Source organism: Sodiomyces alcalophilus (genome assembly GCF_042370955.1).
Source record: "Sodiomyces alcalophilus JCM 7366 unplaced genomic scaffold ACRALscaffold_1, whole genome shotgun sequence".
Classification (NCBI taxonomy): domain Eukaryota; kingdom Fungi; phylum Ascomycota; class Sordariomycetes; order Glomerellales; family Plectosphaerellaceae; genus Sodiomyces; species Sodiomyces alcalophilus.
The window spans coordinates 608,246-621,010 of NW_027263532.1; the positions used below are offsets into that span (position 1 = coordinate 608,246).

General features: G+C 55.0%; 6 protein-coding genes across 6 annotated transcripts; 4 read left to right on the top strand and 2 right to left on the bottom strand.

Annotated features, from left to right (window-relative positions):
* The first annotated feature begins 794 nt into the window (after positions 1–794).
* ACRALDRAFT_1060487 (uncharacterized protein) lies at positions 795–4,474 on the top strand. The gene is made up of 7 exons (XM_071016240.1): positions 795–1,175; positions 1,376–1,424; positions 1,530–1,555; positions 1,681–1,730; positions 1,787–1,953; positions 2,035–2,068; positions 2,570–4,474. Exons 1-7 carry the CDS (start codon positions 1,070–1,072, stop codon positions 3,911–3,913), a joined length of 1,776 nt encoding a protein of 591 aa, XP_070878489.1. The 5' UTR covers positions 795–1,069; the 3' UTR covers positions 3,914–4,474.
* Positions 4,407–5,435, bottom strand: ACRALDRAFT_1067716 (uncharacterized protein; the record flags this gene model as incomplete). The annotated part of the gene is made up of 2 exons (XM_071017478.1): positions 4,407–5,313; positions 5,383–5,435. The coding sequence occupies 2 exons, from the start codon at positions 5,433–5,435 to the stop codon at positions 4,407–4,409; spliced, it is 960 nt and encodes a 319-aa protein (XP_070878490.1).
* Positions 5,436–5,814: 379 nt separating this feature from the next.
* ACRALDRAFT_2055891 (uncharacterized protein) lies at positions 5,815–7,638 on the top strand (the record flags this gene model as incomplete). The annotated part of the gene is made up of 4 exons (XM_071021749.1): positions 5,815–5,927; positions 6,017–6,261; positions 6,354–6,583; positions 6,667–7,638. The coding sequence occupies 4 exons, from the start codon at positions 5,815–5,817 to the stop codon at positions 7,636–7,638; spliced, it is 1,560 nt and encodes a 519-aa protein (XP_070878491.1).
* Positions 7,639–7,642: 4 nt separating this feature from the next.
* Positions 7,643–8,835, bottom strand: ACRALDRAFT_1060476 (uncharacterized protein). The gene is made up of 3 exons (XM_071016239.1): positions 8,430–8,835; positions 8,232–8,314; positions 7,643–8,134 (listed from the first exon to the last, which is right to left on the bottom strand). Exons 1-3 carry the CDS (start codon positions 8,609–8,611, stop codon positions 7,860–7,862), a joined length of 540 nt encoding a protein of 179 aa, XP_070878492.1. The 5' UTR covers positions 8,612–8,835; the 3' UTR covers positions 7,643–7,859.
* Positions 8,836–9,041: 206 nt separating this feature from the next.
* Positions 9,042–11,820, top strand: ACRALDRAFT_1074246 (uncharacterized protein). Its single transcript, XM_071018219.1, has 2 exons — positions 9,042–9,854; positions 9,940–11,820. Exons 1-2 carry the CDS (start codon positions 9,084–9,086, stop codon positions 11,641–11,643), a joined length of 2,475 nt encoding a protein of 824 aa, XP_070878493.1. The 5' UTR covers positions 9,042–9,083; the 3' UTR covers positions 11,644–11,820.
* Positions 11,821–12,223: 403 nt separating this feature from the next.
* On the top strand, positions 12,224–12,717 carry ACRALDRAFT_1060474 (uncharacterized protein). The gene has a single exon (XM_071016238.1). It carries the CDS (start codon positions 12,421–12,423, stop codon positions 12,646–12,648), a length of 228 nt encoding a protein of 75 aa, XP_070878494.1. The 5' UTR covers positions 12,224–12,420; the 3' UTR covers positions 12,649–12,717.
* The last annotated feature ends 48 nt before the right edge of the window (positions 12,718–12,765 follow it).

The window sequence follows — 12,765 nt, forward strand, 5'->3', positions numbered from 1 at the left end:
TATTCATCAGCCCTACCTAACCTTAGAATATGCCGTCCTGGTTACGGGTGTTATCGTTCTTTCGCGCGATAAGGTACCTACGATAGACCCCGCAAACCGATAAGATAGCCCGGCCAACGACCCGGCCATGACAATTTACGGGGGAGGCTGAAAGTCGGTTATTGGAGACGGATCCAAGCCGATGACCAGATTATTATTGCTTGGCCCATCTGACTCCTGGGGGTGGCGTCGGTCAAAGACTCATTCCAATTGGACAGACTAGTCGGCAAACAGAAAGAGTAGACAGATGATTGGCCCAACAGGGATGTGTAATAGGAGTCCGGTTCCATGTGGCCATGCCGCCATTCCATGCTCTATCCCTTCAGCGGTACGTGGACGGTGGACGGTGGACGAGCGAAAGATGAAGCAAGCAAAGGGGTTATCGTGAAAGAGAAGAGTTGTAGGTTTCCGTCGTGGATTGTTGAGCAGCGTAGATAGGGAAGCTGACAGTGGACGTCGACGTCAAGGGAAGAAAACTCCCATTCCGGTGTACCAACCGGGCGCCCGAGTCGGCAACGGAACGCCAATGCGGGGAGAAGACGTCTCGAAAGTCCAGGGTCTCGACTTTCCGTTTCTCGCACGTTCCGGGATTAATTCGTATCGCAGGTGTCCTGGGACAACCATGGAACCCTGTTAAAAAGTGACTACGTCAGACCAGCCAGTGACGTTTGGCTACTTGCCTCCATGGCCCCACTCCGGACGCCCATCCGCTTATAACTTCGTACTCCCTCAAGTCGTTCGCTTTGTATACCCTCGGCTTCGGTTTGTGCATCATCCTCTTACCACCACTACTTTTCTTGCAACACTGCCCAAGTGGACATTCGCGGGTGCGCTAAGACCAGCAATCGACCTATCGCGGGACGTAAACGCAACGCCTAATCAGCTAAATCCCAAGGGGGCCATCACCTCGACTTCCTCACCTCGCCAGATACCGGGCCGCCGCTTGGCTTGTCGACGCTGCTTTGCCCGACCCAGGTTTCCCAGAAAAAGGAGAAAAAGAAAAAAATTAAAAAGCTACGAATACATAAACATGAAGGACCCCGTCGCTAGAACGACTTCACCCTACGCCGATCCAACAGTCAAAGGACCCAAGTCACAAATCTTAACCGAAGGATATCAGTCAGACTTTCGCAAGAGTTCGTCATCGCCTATGCCCTCCCACTTCCCCCTTCCGTCATTACCCTTTGCCCCTTCCCAACCCTACCTGAACACTTAAAACGATACAATCAACCCGTCTCCCCCAGCATCAATTCATCCGTCGTCTTACCTTGATACTACATCACGTGTACACGAATCGTCTCAATCGTCGCCGCTAACATGAATCTCGTCGCCGCAGTGTACCCTTCCAACGTCAACAAGACCCCTCTGCATCCTGGTGGTGTTACGTGAGTTGCCTTTCCGTCTTCCTCGTTCACAATTTCTCTTCTTGTGGTTATGGAGGATTGGCCTACTGTTTTCGCGGACTTTGACTGACGTGGCATATACTATAGACCGCACCAGGAGCACACCGAGCTCGGTATGATATACTCTTCCTTCCGAATCGCAAACAACCCATTGTTTCCCCGACTTTACATCAACACGCCCGCATCTCTCCCATGGCGGACGATAATCGACGGAGACATAGTACTAACTCGCTGATAGAGGAGGAGCTCCTTGAGACTGCCCACATCGACTACAACCGAGTTTCCATCGTATGTTCAGGCCAATTGTTCATGCGTCTAGTCGAAGAGTCTAACTCCGAATCCAGATCCCCAATGCCTCTGTTCCTGCGCTCTACGAAGATGCTCTTGTCTACGAGACGGGTTCGGCCATCACATCTACCGGCGCTTTGACGGCATATTCAGGCAACAAGACGGGCCGGTCACCACTCGACAAGCGCATCGTCGAGGAAGATTCGTCCAAAAACGACATTTGGTATGTTACGGTTACGGCTTCCAATTCACCTGGCATGTCGTTCTGATGTGGTCATGATCACTAACATGAATTTCCTGATAGGTGGGGTCCTGTCAACAAGCCCATGTCGACTGATGTAAGTGAGCGAATGATACGTCGCGTCGTTATGCATGTCCCAATGGTCCAGACGCCGAGAACCCGGGGAAGAAGCAGGGGAAGCAGGGCTGCTGCAACCGGGGCTACCCGTGTTCCTATCCCTCTTGAGCCGCTGCAATGCGCTGCATTGCCGGCGTTGAGACTGCAACCTGCAACCTTTCCCGGGTCTGGCCAGCCTAATGTCATTCCAATGTCACTTGCCCTCTGCATTTCGTTTCCTTTCCTTTCGTTTCATTTCCTTTCCTTTCGTTTTCTGGGCAAGAAAGTCGTCTCATTCCGGTATGCAATGCCGGCTGCTGTGTCAGCCGCAAGCTGAGACTCTGCCCCGCATGTCCCGAAGGTGTCGTCATAGGACCCAGTTTTACCCCACATACCGTCTCTTCTCCACAAGCTTGTCATTGCCCCATGTTTGGCTTGGTTTTATTCCCGACAGTATCCGCGCACTCCTTTTTAGAAAGTTGGCTCACATGGAATCGTACAGGTCTGGAAGATCAACCGCGAGCGAGCGATTGACTACCTCAACACAAGAAACCGCATCTACGTCGTGGACGGCTTCGCAGGATGGGACGAGAAATATCGGATCCGTGTGCGCGTCATTTGCGCACGCGCCTACCACGCTCTCTTCATGAGGAACATGCTCATTCGCCCTTCCCGGGAAGAGCTCGAGCACTTCCACCCCGACTACACCATCTACAACGCCGGTTCGTTCCCGGCCAATCGCTACACCGCAGGCATGACCTCGGCGACCTCGGTCGCCATTAACTTTGCCGAGAAGGAGATGGTCATCCTCGGCACCGAGTACGCCGGCGAGATGAAGAAGGGCATTTTCACCGTCCTGTTCTACGAGATGCCCATCAAGCACAACGTCCTGACCCTGCACTCCTCGGCCAACGAGGGAAAGAACGGCGATGTCAGTCTCTTCTTCGGTCTTTCCGGTACCGGCAAGACCACCCTGTCTGCCGACCCCCAGCGTGCCCTCATCGGCGACGACGAGCACTGCTGGAGCGACGACGGCGTCTTCAACATTGAGGGCGGCTGCTATGCCAAGACGGTCGGCCTGTCGGCCGAGAAGGAGCCCGATATCTTTGGCGCCATCCGCTTCGGCTCCGTCCTCGAGAACGTCGTCTTCGACCCGGAGACGCGCGTGGTCGACTACGACGACATCACCCTGACCGAGAACACCCGCTGCGCCTACCCCATCGAGTACATCGACAACGCCAAGATTCCCTGCAAGTCCGACTCGCATCCCACCAACATCATCCTCCTCACCTGCGACGCCCGCGGCGTCCTCCCGCCCATCTCCAAGCTCAACCGCGCCCAGACCATGTTCCACTTCATCTCCGGCTACACCTCCAAGATGGCCGGCACCGAAGACGGCGTCGACGAGCCCCAGGCCACCTTCTCCTCGTGCTTTGCCCAGCCGTTCCTCGCGCTCCACCCCATGCGCTACGCCAAGATGCTTGCCGACAAGATCGAGAAGCACCAGGCCAACGCCTGGCTCCTCAACACCGGCTGGGTCGGCGCCGGTTTCTCCCAGGGCGGCAAGCGCTGCCCGCTCAAGTACACCCGCGCCATCCTCGACGCCATCCACTCAGGCGAGCTCGCCAACGTCGAGTACGAGAACTACGACGTGTTCAACCTCCAGGTCCCCAAGACGTGCCCCAACGTTCCCTCGGAGCTGCTCAACCCCAAGAAGGCCTGGACGGCCGGGGCCGAGAGCTTCGAGAACGAGGTTAGGAAACTTGGCGTTCTCTTTGTTGAGAACTTCAAGAAGTACGAGAGCGAGGCGACCGAGGAGGTCATCAAGGCCGGTCCCGTCGTGTAAACTCTGAGCATGTGTATGATGTGGGAGGCTCGAAAACAACCCGCGTCATTTCTTTTTCCTCCTTTTTTCCCTTTGTTCCAGCCTTTCGCGCATAGGTTATGGGCTCATGGTCAGGATATCATTGCAATGTTTTGGGATTTCATTTTCAACTTGAGGTTATTCAAAAAGGGGGGAAAGGCGGGAAGTATATGGCAATATGTGCTAGTGACTTAATGGGACGCGGCCTGCTAGCGCTGCATGAGAATCGGAGATTCGACGACATTATAGGAAAACGAATGGAAGGGCTGGGATAATTAGTATACCCACGCCGTAGGACTAGAATGAAAGTGCCTGCTTTCAGGGCGGGCAATTCGAGTTTTATGACATTGTTCAAATCAATGCACTTTGAGCCTTTGTGAGAATTAAGGAGTCGGGGTTTGGTTTGGGGGATGGCAAGTATATGTCTTTACAGTAACATGGCATATGCACGCATAAATCACATCTCTATAGACAGTCAAGACTCGGACTTCTTCGTCGCAATAATCCAATGCAAATACCCGCAGGGCCACAGATGCACCTCACTGCCGCTCCGCACGTCCCAGTCGACGCTCGAAGCCCCGCAAGTCTTCATCAGGGTCCTGACCTCGTCCGGGGTCCGGGTCCGGAGGCAGCTCACCCAGCCATCGAAGACCACGACGAAGGGCAGCACGGGGACGAGGTAGGTGAAGACGAGGAAGGACCAGGAGCGCAGGCGCCATGCGTGGTAGGGGGCGCTGAGGAGCAAGCCGATGCCGAGGAGCAGGCAGGTGGCGAAGGAGCCGGCGTGGCGGCCTTGCAGCTCGAAGATGGCGAAGCCGTGGGAGGTCTCGAGGGTGTTTCGGAGGATGGAGCGGGCGAGGGGGTCGTCGAAGTGGTGGAAGGCGAGGTTGAAGAGGCGGAAGATTTTCTTCTGTTGCTTTCTGGGTACGATGCTGGTCCCATTGCTGTTGTTGGCCCGCTTCTTTGCCGTGCTGAACTGTTCCTGCGTTTGCGCCCCCGCCCGGCCGGCGTAGTGGTCTAGGAACGTGGGACTGGGGTTGGACGCATCGACGGGGTCAGGTTGGTAGAGGATGTGCTGTGATTTGGCGGAAATGCGGGCCCAGGCTTCGGGGTTGGGGTGGAGGTCGGTGAGGACAAAGTCGACCGGGGGCAGGGACGCGTCGCGTAGGCGGCGGTTGATGAATCGCTCGATGGTCGGGGTCGGTCCGCCGGACCCTGCGCAAAAGTCGATGTAGGTTTGGGAGGAGAGGGACGGGCCGAGTTTGTCGTGGAGGAGGGACGCGGCGATGCGGGCGGCCGAGGTGCGTTGGAGGGGCGGGACGCGAGCGATCCAAGCTTGCTGGAGGATGTTTTGAACGTGAGCGCGGAGGAAAGGCGGAAACCTGGGTCATTGCGAGACGAGGTCAGCTCGTTCACAGTCAATTGGAAAGACGAGGGTGAACGGTCAATACCAGGGTTGATCGTCTATCTCGAAGAAGTGGAAGCGAGGCAGTAAGGGCGCCATGGTGATCGGGTTTGTCAATTGGCACTGAGGTTGTCGGTCGTATTCTTCCCCTGTGTCTTAAAGTAAGTACCCGGTATACTGGTGTACTTGTAATACACGTTGTGTGCGTGTACCTTGCTGTCAGACCACGTCACCAGTCTGACTGCGTTTCCATGGCGGGGTACGGTCAGGGGGTCGCGCTTGCTTACAACGTCAAGTACGAAGTACGGAGGTACGAAGGTACGAATCCGGGGCAACTACCACCCAGGCTCTTCGGGATATTCGATCCAAAATCGAGGCCATCTTCATCCCTCGGAGCCAGCTATTCACCAATTCTGCTCTATCGCCTCGGGACACTGGGTGTTGTACGGCTGGATGTCTCGATATATCGACGCACAGAATGACCCTCGTCAATGGGCAGATACTCTTCACCTTCATATTCCCGTTTCTCTTGCTCGTCTTCTGGGTCTCATTCGGACACACAAAGCTGCGACGCAACGGAATTGTTTTGAGGTGCGGAAAAGGGTTCATTTTGAAGTTTCCTAGGGCCGTGAAACGTCTCTACCTCAATCTGGCTGATAACACGGTTAACGTCGCAACAGGAAACCTCCAAATACGTGGCCCCTAGTCGGCAATGGCGTCGTTTTCCTCCAAGAGAGGCAGAAGCTACTCTCCTGGTTTGTCGAGTGCGAGCGTCTATACGGATACGAGACGTTGCAAATCTCAGTTCCCACTCTTCCACCAGGGGTCATCATCAGTGATCCCAGAAATCTAGACTATGTCTTTAGAAATGAGGGTGTTTTCTCCAAGGGCGACTTTGTCAAGAAACGGTCCTGGGACTTGTTCGGTATGTAGGCAAATGTATTCGGTGGTCGAGGGTTTCTGCTGCTGTGCCTTGGTGTCGTGAACCCCCTTTGGCTGACGATGTGCTCCTAACAGGGAATGGCATCATCAACGTAGACGGTAGCCTCTGGAAGATCCAGAGGAAGGCCGGTCTAAGGTTTCTCAACAAGACAAACCTGAAGATATTGACTCAAACTGCCCTCCCCGAATATCTTCAACAGAGTATAGACTTTCTCAGTACCCAAGCAGCGGCCGGCTCTGTCGTGGATTTACAAGCCGTCTTCCACGAAATCACTACCCAGCTAATGGGAAGCATGGCATATAATGTGAGTGATTAGCCGACGATGTTATATTTCTTCCCTGTCTCTTTATTCGAGCAGTTTGGCTTACCCTTATCTCTTCCTGAAAGATGGAAATGCATGCCGATGATGAATTCAGCGTCGCGTTCGATCATGCCTCGGGCGTGACGGCTGAAAGATTCCAAAACCCGTTATGGTTCGTCACGGAATTCTTCTTTGGATCTCGATTTCGACGAAGCATCTCCACGGTGAAATCGTACGGTGCTGCCATGGTAGCAAACGCAATTCGCGATCGACGTCGAACGAACTCTGAAGGGGGAGAAAACGAAGACGATGAGGATGGCAGCCGGCGGCGACTCGAACAAGTCGAAGGGAGCCTCATACAGTCTTTCCTCGACGCCATTGACGACGAGAATGTCGTCGCCGACGCCGCCCTTAACTATCTCTCGGCTGGTCGAGATACCACAGCCCAGGCGCTGACCTGGACTTTTTATCTTCTCATGCGACGTCCGGACATCGTGACCCGGATCCGCACGGAAGTGTCACTCGTCATCGGTGACCACGCCCACAAACTCGACTCGTCATTCCACCATCTATCCGCCCGTCTTGGTGATCTCGCAGCGTTGCCTTTTACCCACGCGGTCTTTAATGAGGCACTTCGGTTGTATCCTCCAGTACCCTTTGAGATCAAACAGTCCATGGAGGCCACCACCCTACCCGATGGGACCTTGCTACCCAGAGGCTCCGTGGTGGTCTGGTGTCCCTGGGCCATGAACCGGTCTCGTCTCACCTGGGGGCTCGACTCGGACGAGTTTCGGCCGCAGCGGTGGTTGGACCAGAGCGGGGGGAAAGTCATCACCCGGAGCGCATCCGAGTTTCCTGTTTTCAACGGCGGGCCAAGGACGTGTTTGGGGAAGCGGATGGCAGAGCTAATGGCCACGCAAGTCATCACCGTCATGGTTTCCAACTTTGATTTTATCGAGACGGATAGTGGCGAAAGGGTAAGCAAGAGCAGTCTCACCTTGCCGATGCAGGGTGGTTTGCCTTGTCGGGTTAAGATGAGACAGGGAGACATACTTTAAATAAGACAAAACTATCTTTTCGAGTAGCCGTCTGGCTATATGTGTATTGTGTTGCTATCCTCGCCATCATAACTAGGGGCTCTATACCTCCCACATTTCTTCATTGTATTCGTAAGCAACAGGATTAAGTATGACAAAAGCTGGAACAGTGAGGATTAGCTTCTTCCCAGCCGGCATATAAGCAACGTCCCTGAACCGTTCCTGGACAACTTGCCGGCTCCTCAGTGGGACCGGTAAAACATGGAGGTATCCAGGGGAATCTTGTCGCCCATCCAAATTGCCCTCTGCGTGTGATTTCTCAGCTCGGCTTCCATCTCAGGGACGCCCTCTTCTGTCGTGTTGGGATGAATGAGGACCGAAAGAGGTCCACGGTAGATCGCCAGCCAAGGGATGAAGGCTCCAAACTGCGCTGGGGTGAAAATGTTGACCTCGAACATGGCGACGGGATGCGGCCCAATGGGCTTGTCCCAGAAGCGATAGATTCTGAGCTCGGGGACTAACGTTGTTCATTGAAATGGTAAGCGGTGCGCTTCATCATGGGGCCATTGTTCGGTCTGTGGAGAGAGATGGGAATACTGAACAGTCAAACTTACATTCTCTTCGGATCCGCTCAAACAATTCCTTGGCGTGCTTGACTTGCGTCGGGTTATTCTGGTAATGATATATGTGGACATCGCTGGCTTTGTCAGTTATGGCACATCATGGGCCCCTGCCAACACGCTAGTCGCCTCCTCGACTCCACGACCGGCGTGAAAGGGAAGCACTGGGAGACAGAGAAGGATGATACTTACAAGCCACCCCGTCGGCCGTTGTCCAAGGGGGCGGTAAACTGCTCGTACGCCTTGCTGAGCCCGTCTTCCCTGGGCGGATTTCTCAGGCTCTTCCCATCCTCCGCCACTTCTTCCGGTAGTGGTGCGGCATTCTCGAAGCCTGCCAACGGAGAGGGATATTGATAGGATGCGGGGTCGACCATCTTTGTTTGTCAATGATGAAATAGCTGAGCAGATGAGTTTGAGTAAATGAGAGGGAACGGATGGTTCAATCACAAGATATTGACGGTATATTGGATAGGTAAGTGACGAAATAAATATTTTCATAAAAGGGCAACTTATATACCTATACTGTTCCTTGATAAGCCATTACATATGAGTATGCTGTGCCAGACTGACCATACAGACGTTATGGGTCGCATGTCTGACGTTCGTATCTGCCGTGTCATTATCACAGAAAATGCCGAGATGGTTCCACATAATAAGCATGGCATCAGCGATTAGTAATATTAATAATGCGCGGAGTTCGATGACGAGGGGGTCATGTGACCTCGCGTCACAGTGCCGGGATGACGTGCGAATACTTCGTACTTCCCGTCCCGTGCTACCTTGTGAACCTGCATGTTTTGGTTCCCTGCCATCCCTTGACACCCAGTCTCCGCCGAGACGTCCCGAATGGCGGGCCGCAAGCGCAAAGGGCTCTCTCGGGCGACGCGTTCGGATGCCGATGTTCCCGACGTCTACCAGGACATGCTAGAGGAGGCTGGTGCCAGTGGTCCTCCGTCACCCGACCAGCCCCCGAGAAAACGCAAACGACCCGGCGAGAGACATGCGCGCAGCCCAGAAAAGCGCCCGAATGTAGATACCCAGGAGGATCCGGAGGAAGATGACGAGGATGGCGAGGATGCAGAGTTTGAGGACGTGGTGATCCCAGCGCCTAGCGTCCAGACCGTCTACCGAGACTCGGACCTCGATGACAGCGACGACGAGGAAGAACTCCAATTCGAAGACGTGGACATTGGAGCCGTTTCCACCAGTCCTAGGCCCGCCGAGCAGATGACTTCCAACATAGAACTGAACCTTAGCGCGCACAAGGCAAGCGCCCAGGGCAAGGGAGTCCAGGACAGGAGGAAGCCCATGACCAGAGCAGAGAGGGAGCGTCGCATTCAAGCACACCAGATCCATCTCCTGTGTCTCCTCGTGCACGCCGCGCGGCGGAACCGGTGGTGTAATGACGAGGAAGTCCAGCAAAGGCTGCGTGCATTGTTATCACCAAAGATTGAGTCGTGTTTCCGTCCGCGGGCCAATCTGTCCCAATTTGGCCGAATGGAGGCACTGAAGGATGGTCTTCGACAGATCAGTAACGTCTTCCGGGCCAAGTTTCGCATAACCGAGCGTGGTCTGCGCAGGTCCATGTGGGCTGATGACCCGGAGCTGTTGTCCGAGGTACTTTTACAATTTACCCTCTGCGGTCTACTCACCCATCGTCTCTTTTTTTTTTTCTCTTTTTCTTTCTGCTGATCCTCTGTAGTACGAGCCCCCCGACGACCTGGACTCATGTGTCAGCAAAGATGAGTTTCGCGAGTCGGCTCGGACCTTGCAAGGGTCGCGCGATGTCGGGGCGCAGCTATTTTGCGCTCTCTTGAGGTGCGCAGGCGTTCGAGCACGCGTCGTTTGCTCGCTACAACCCCTGGCATTCGCGCCCGGCGGTCCTACCTTACCGAAGCCACGGGAAAGGAAGACGACGAGCCAAGTGGCTACGGTCAAGACGGGGAGTGTGACAGCAGCAGCAGCAGCAGCCAAGAATATTCCAAACTCCGCGTCGCCCTCGCCCGGCGCCACCAGAACATCGACCAGGAGACGGTTGGGTCACTCGCGCACCGCCGCATATCAAATCCCCGCCGTGGTGCCAACGCCTCCCGCCGCTAGTCCCAAGAAGGCGTCCCGGCCATTACGGGAGTCCCCTTTCCCCGTATACTGGGTTGAGGTTCTCGATGTCGCGCACCAAAAATGGCATCCCGTCGACCCCATCGTCACCGAGTCCATGTGGAAGCCTGCCAAGTTGGAACCTCCCGCGTCAGACCGAGATAACTGCATGAGCTATGTCGTGGCCTTTGAAGCAGACGGGACGGCGCGCGACGTGACAAGGAGGTACGCCAAGGCTTACACGGCCAAGACGCGTCGGCTGCGGATTGAATCGGGCATCGACGACGGCGAGCGGTGGTGGCGCATGGCCATGAAGTATTACACGCGACGCAGACCGACGGACCTCGATCAGATCGAGGACAATGAGCTTTCAGCGACGGCACTGCGGGAGCCGATGCCTCGGAACGTGGCGGACTTTAAGGATCACCCAGTGTACGCTCTCGAGAGACACCTCCGACGGCACGAGGTCCTCGTCCCTGGAGCCAAACCGGCCGGAACGATAGCGGCTGGGAACAAGGGAAGCCTGGAAAAGATTTACCGGCGGGACGACGTGCGCATGGCGCGGAGCCGAGACAAGTGGTACCGGCTCGGACGCCAAGTCAGGCCCATGGAGCTGCCGGTCAAATTCGTCGCGCGGAGAGCCAACGCCAAGGTCGGCGACTACGTCGATGATGGCTACGGAGGGGACGAGCGCGAGGCTGCGGGTACGCCTTTATTCACGATGGAGCAGACGGACCTCTACAAAGCACCTCCGATCAAGGACGGCCGTGTACCGAAGAACCGGTTTGGCAACATCGACCTCTACGTACCGAGCATGGTTCCCGAGGGAGGGGTTCACATACCGGATGTCGACGGTCGGGAGCACGAGCGGTTGGCGGCCCGGGCGGCGTTCATCCTGGGGATCGACTACGCACCGGCACTGATGGGGTTCCAGTTCAAGGGCCGGCAGGGCACGGCGGTGCTCAACGGTATAGTCGTTGCGCGAGAGCAAGGGGAAGCTGTGCGGGCCGTCATGGACGGGTTGATGGATGCGGAGGCGGAACGGGAGGCGGAGCGCCGCGCGGGGCGGGCGCGTCGCATGTGGAAACGGTTTTGGGTGGGACTGCAGATTCGCGAACGGATCTATGCTGGCGTGGACCCCGAAGAGAGGGCGCGGGAAGAGCGACGACTTTTCGGGGGGACTGATAGTGCTGAGGACGAGGACTTTAGACGTGAGGCGGAGGAGAGTCCGCCGAGCGATGACACGGAAGAATATTGGGTCGCGGACGATGACGAAGATGACGGCGGGGGTGGATTCATTCCAGATTGATGGATTTCAAGATGGGACGTTGATTTTCCCCTAGACTTTTGGGTTTTTCGAGCATCGCGATATGCTATGACGACATTGAAGCCACACTAGTGTACACGTACAATAAGCAATTATATTCTTCTAGCTGCTTGTTCATACGTTACAAAGCAGAGAAAGGAACCAGAAGCAGTATTCGAGAGCCGCCCAGGGAAAGCCAAGACGGTCCAGCCTGTAAGCGAGGGTGGACTGGAGTTGCGACATACGACAGACAACCAACGATGGCTCGGACTTCGGACCTCGGAACTTATTCAGGGCCGGAATGTGGGGCAAATGATGACAACGGATGAAAATTCGTCCGGTGTGGGAAGCGAGGGTACAAGTACGCGGCCTTTTGGAGGCACACGAAGAAGGGTTTGTCGATAATGGGGATTAAATGGGGATTTGATACTCTGCCTGCGCTTATAACAAGTATCTTTATGGTACTGAGTCGGTGGGTGGCATGTAGAAAGGAACTTCCATAGCAACGGTTTAAGTTAGAATTAGACGGACCTTCCACGTGTCGTGATAGTGATGGGTACAACGGCCAAGCACCGGGCGGCGTCTCCGGATTCCAGCTCGCCACATTTAACATTACCCTTATATTTTTTTTTTTTTGATTCAGGTTTATTAAGTCTATATGCAGCCAGAAGCTATGACAGACTTTTCGGAAGTACCGAAGGTATAGTGACTAGGTACAGGACACGCTACGAACCACTTTGGGATAGGAAAGTGCGTGGGAGTATTTACTTAGAAAATGCCATGTACACCAACCCCTTCACTTCAGCAAATCTACCTCCAGGGAAAAACCGTACAGAAAAACCCTGTGCGGGGAAAAACCTGAAAGCCCCGGTAGCCCCCCCTATACCTTTTTCCTCCCTTCGTGATAACCCCACGCAGGTAGTAGCAGTACCTCCTAGGCTACCTGCTGTCTCGATAAGGATAGGTGCCCAGGCTATCGTTATCTACTTAGCAGGGGTTAAAGACTAGCTACTAAGTCTTCTTTGCCGCAGGTAAAAAACCGGTGGGGGGAGCGGGATTCGAACCCACGACCTCTAGTTACCCTTATATTGTATACGCGTCGCAGATCAAGCCGCTTCCGTCCCT

Coding starts and splice junctions, on each gene's coding strand:
- ACRALDRAFT_1060476 (XM_071016239.1), bottom strand. CDS start 8,611: ATGGTCGACCCCGCATCCTATCAATATCCCTCTCCGTTGGCAGGCTTC. Junction 8,315..8,429: donor AACGGCCGACGGGGTGGCTT/GTAAGTATCATC, acceptor TGACAAAGCCAG/CGATGTCCACATATATCATT. Junction 8,135..8,231: donor TGAGCGGATCCGAAGAGAAT/GTAAGTTTGACT, acceptor GAACAACGTTAG/TCCCCGAGCTCAGAATCTAT.
- ACRALDRAFT_1060474 (XM_071016238.1), top strand. CDS start 12,421: ATGTACACCAACCCCTTCACTTCAGCAAATCTACCTCCAGGGAAAAAC.
- ACRALDRAFT_1060487 (XM_071016240.1), top strand. CDS start 1,070: ATGAAGGACCCCGTCGCTAGAACGACTTCACCCTACGCCGATCCAACA. Junction 1,556..1,680: donor CCAGGAGCACACCGAGCTCG/GTATGATATACT, acceptor ACTCGCTGATAG/AGGAGGAGCTCCTTGAGACT. Junction 1,731..1,786: donor ACTACAACCGAGTTTCCATC/GTATGTTCAGGC, acceptor CTCCGAATCCAG/ATCCCCAATGCCTCTGTTCC.
- ACRALDRAFT_1074246 (XM_071018219.1), top strand. CDS start 9,084: ATGGCGGGCCGCAAGCGCAAAGGGCTCTCTCGGGCGACGCGTTCGGAT. Junction 9,855..9,939: donor ACCCGGAGCTGTTGTCCGAG/GTACTTTTACAA, acceptor GATCCTCTGTAG/TACGAGCCCCCCGACGACCT.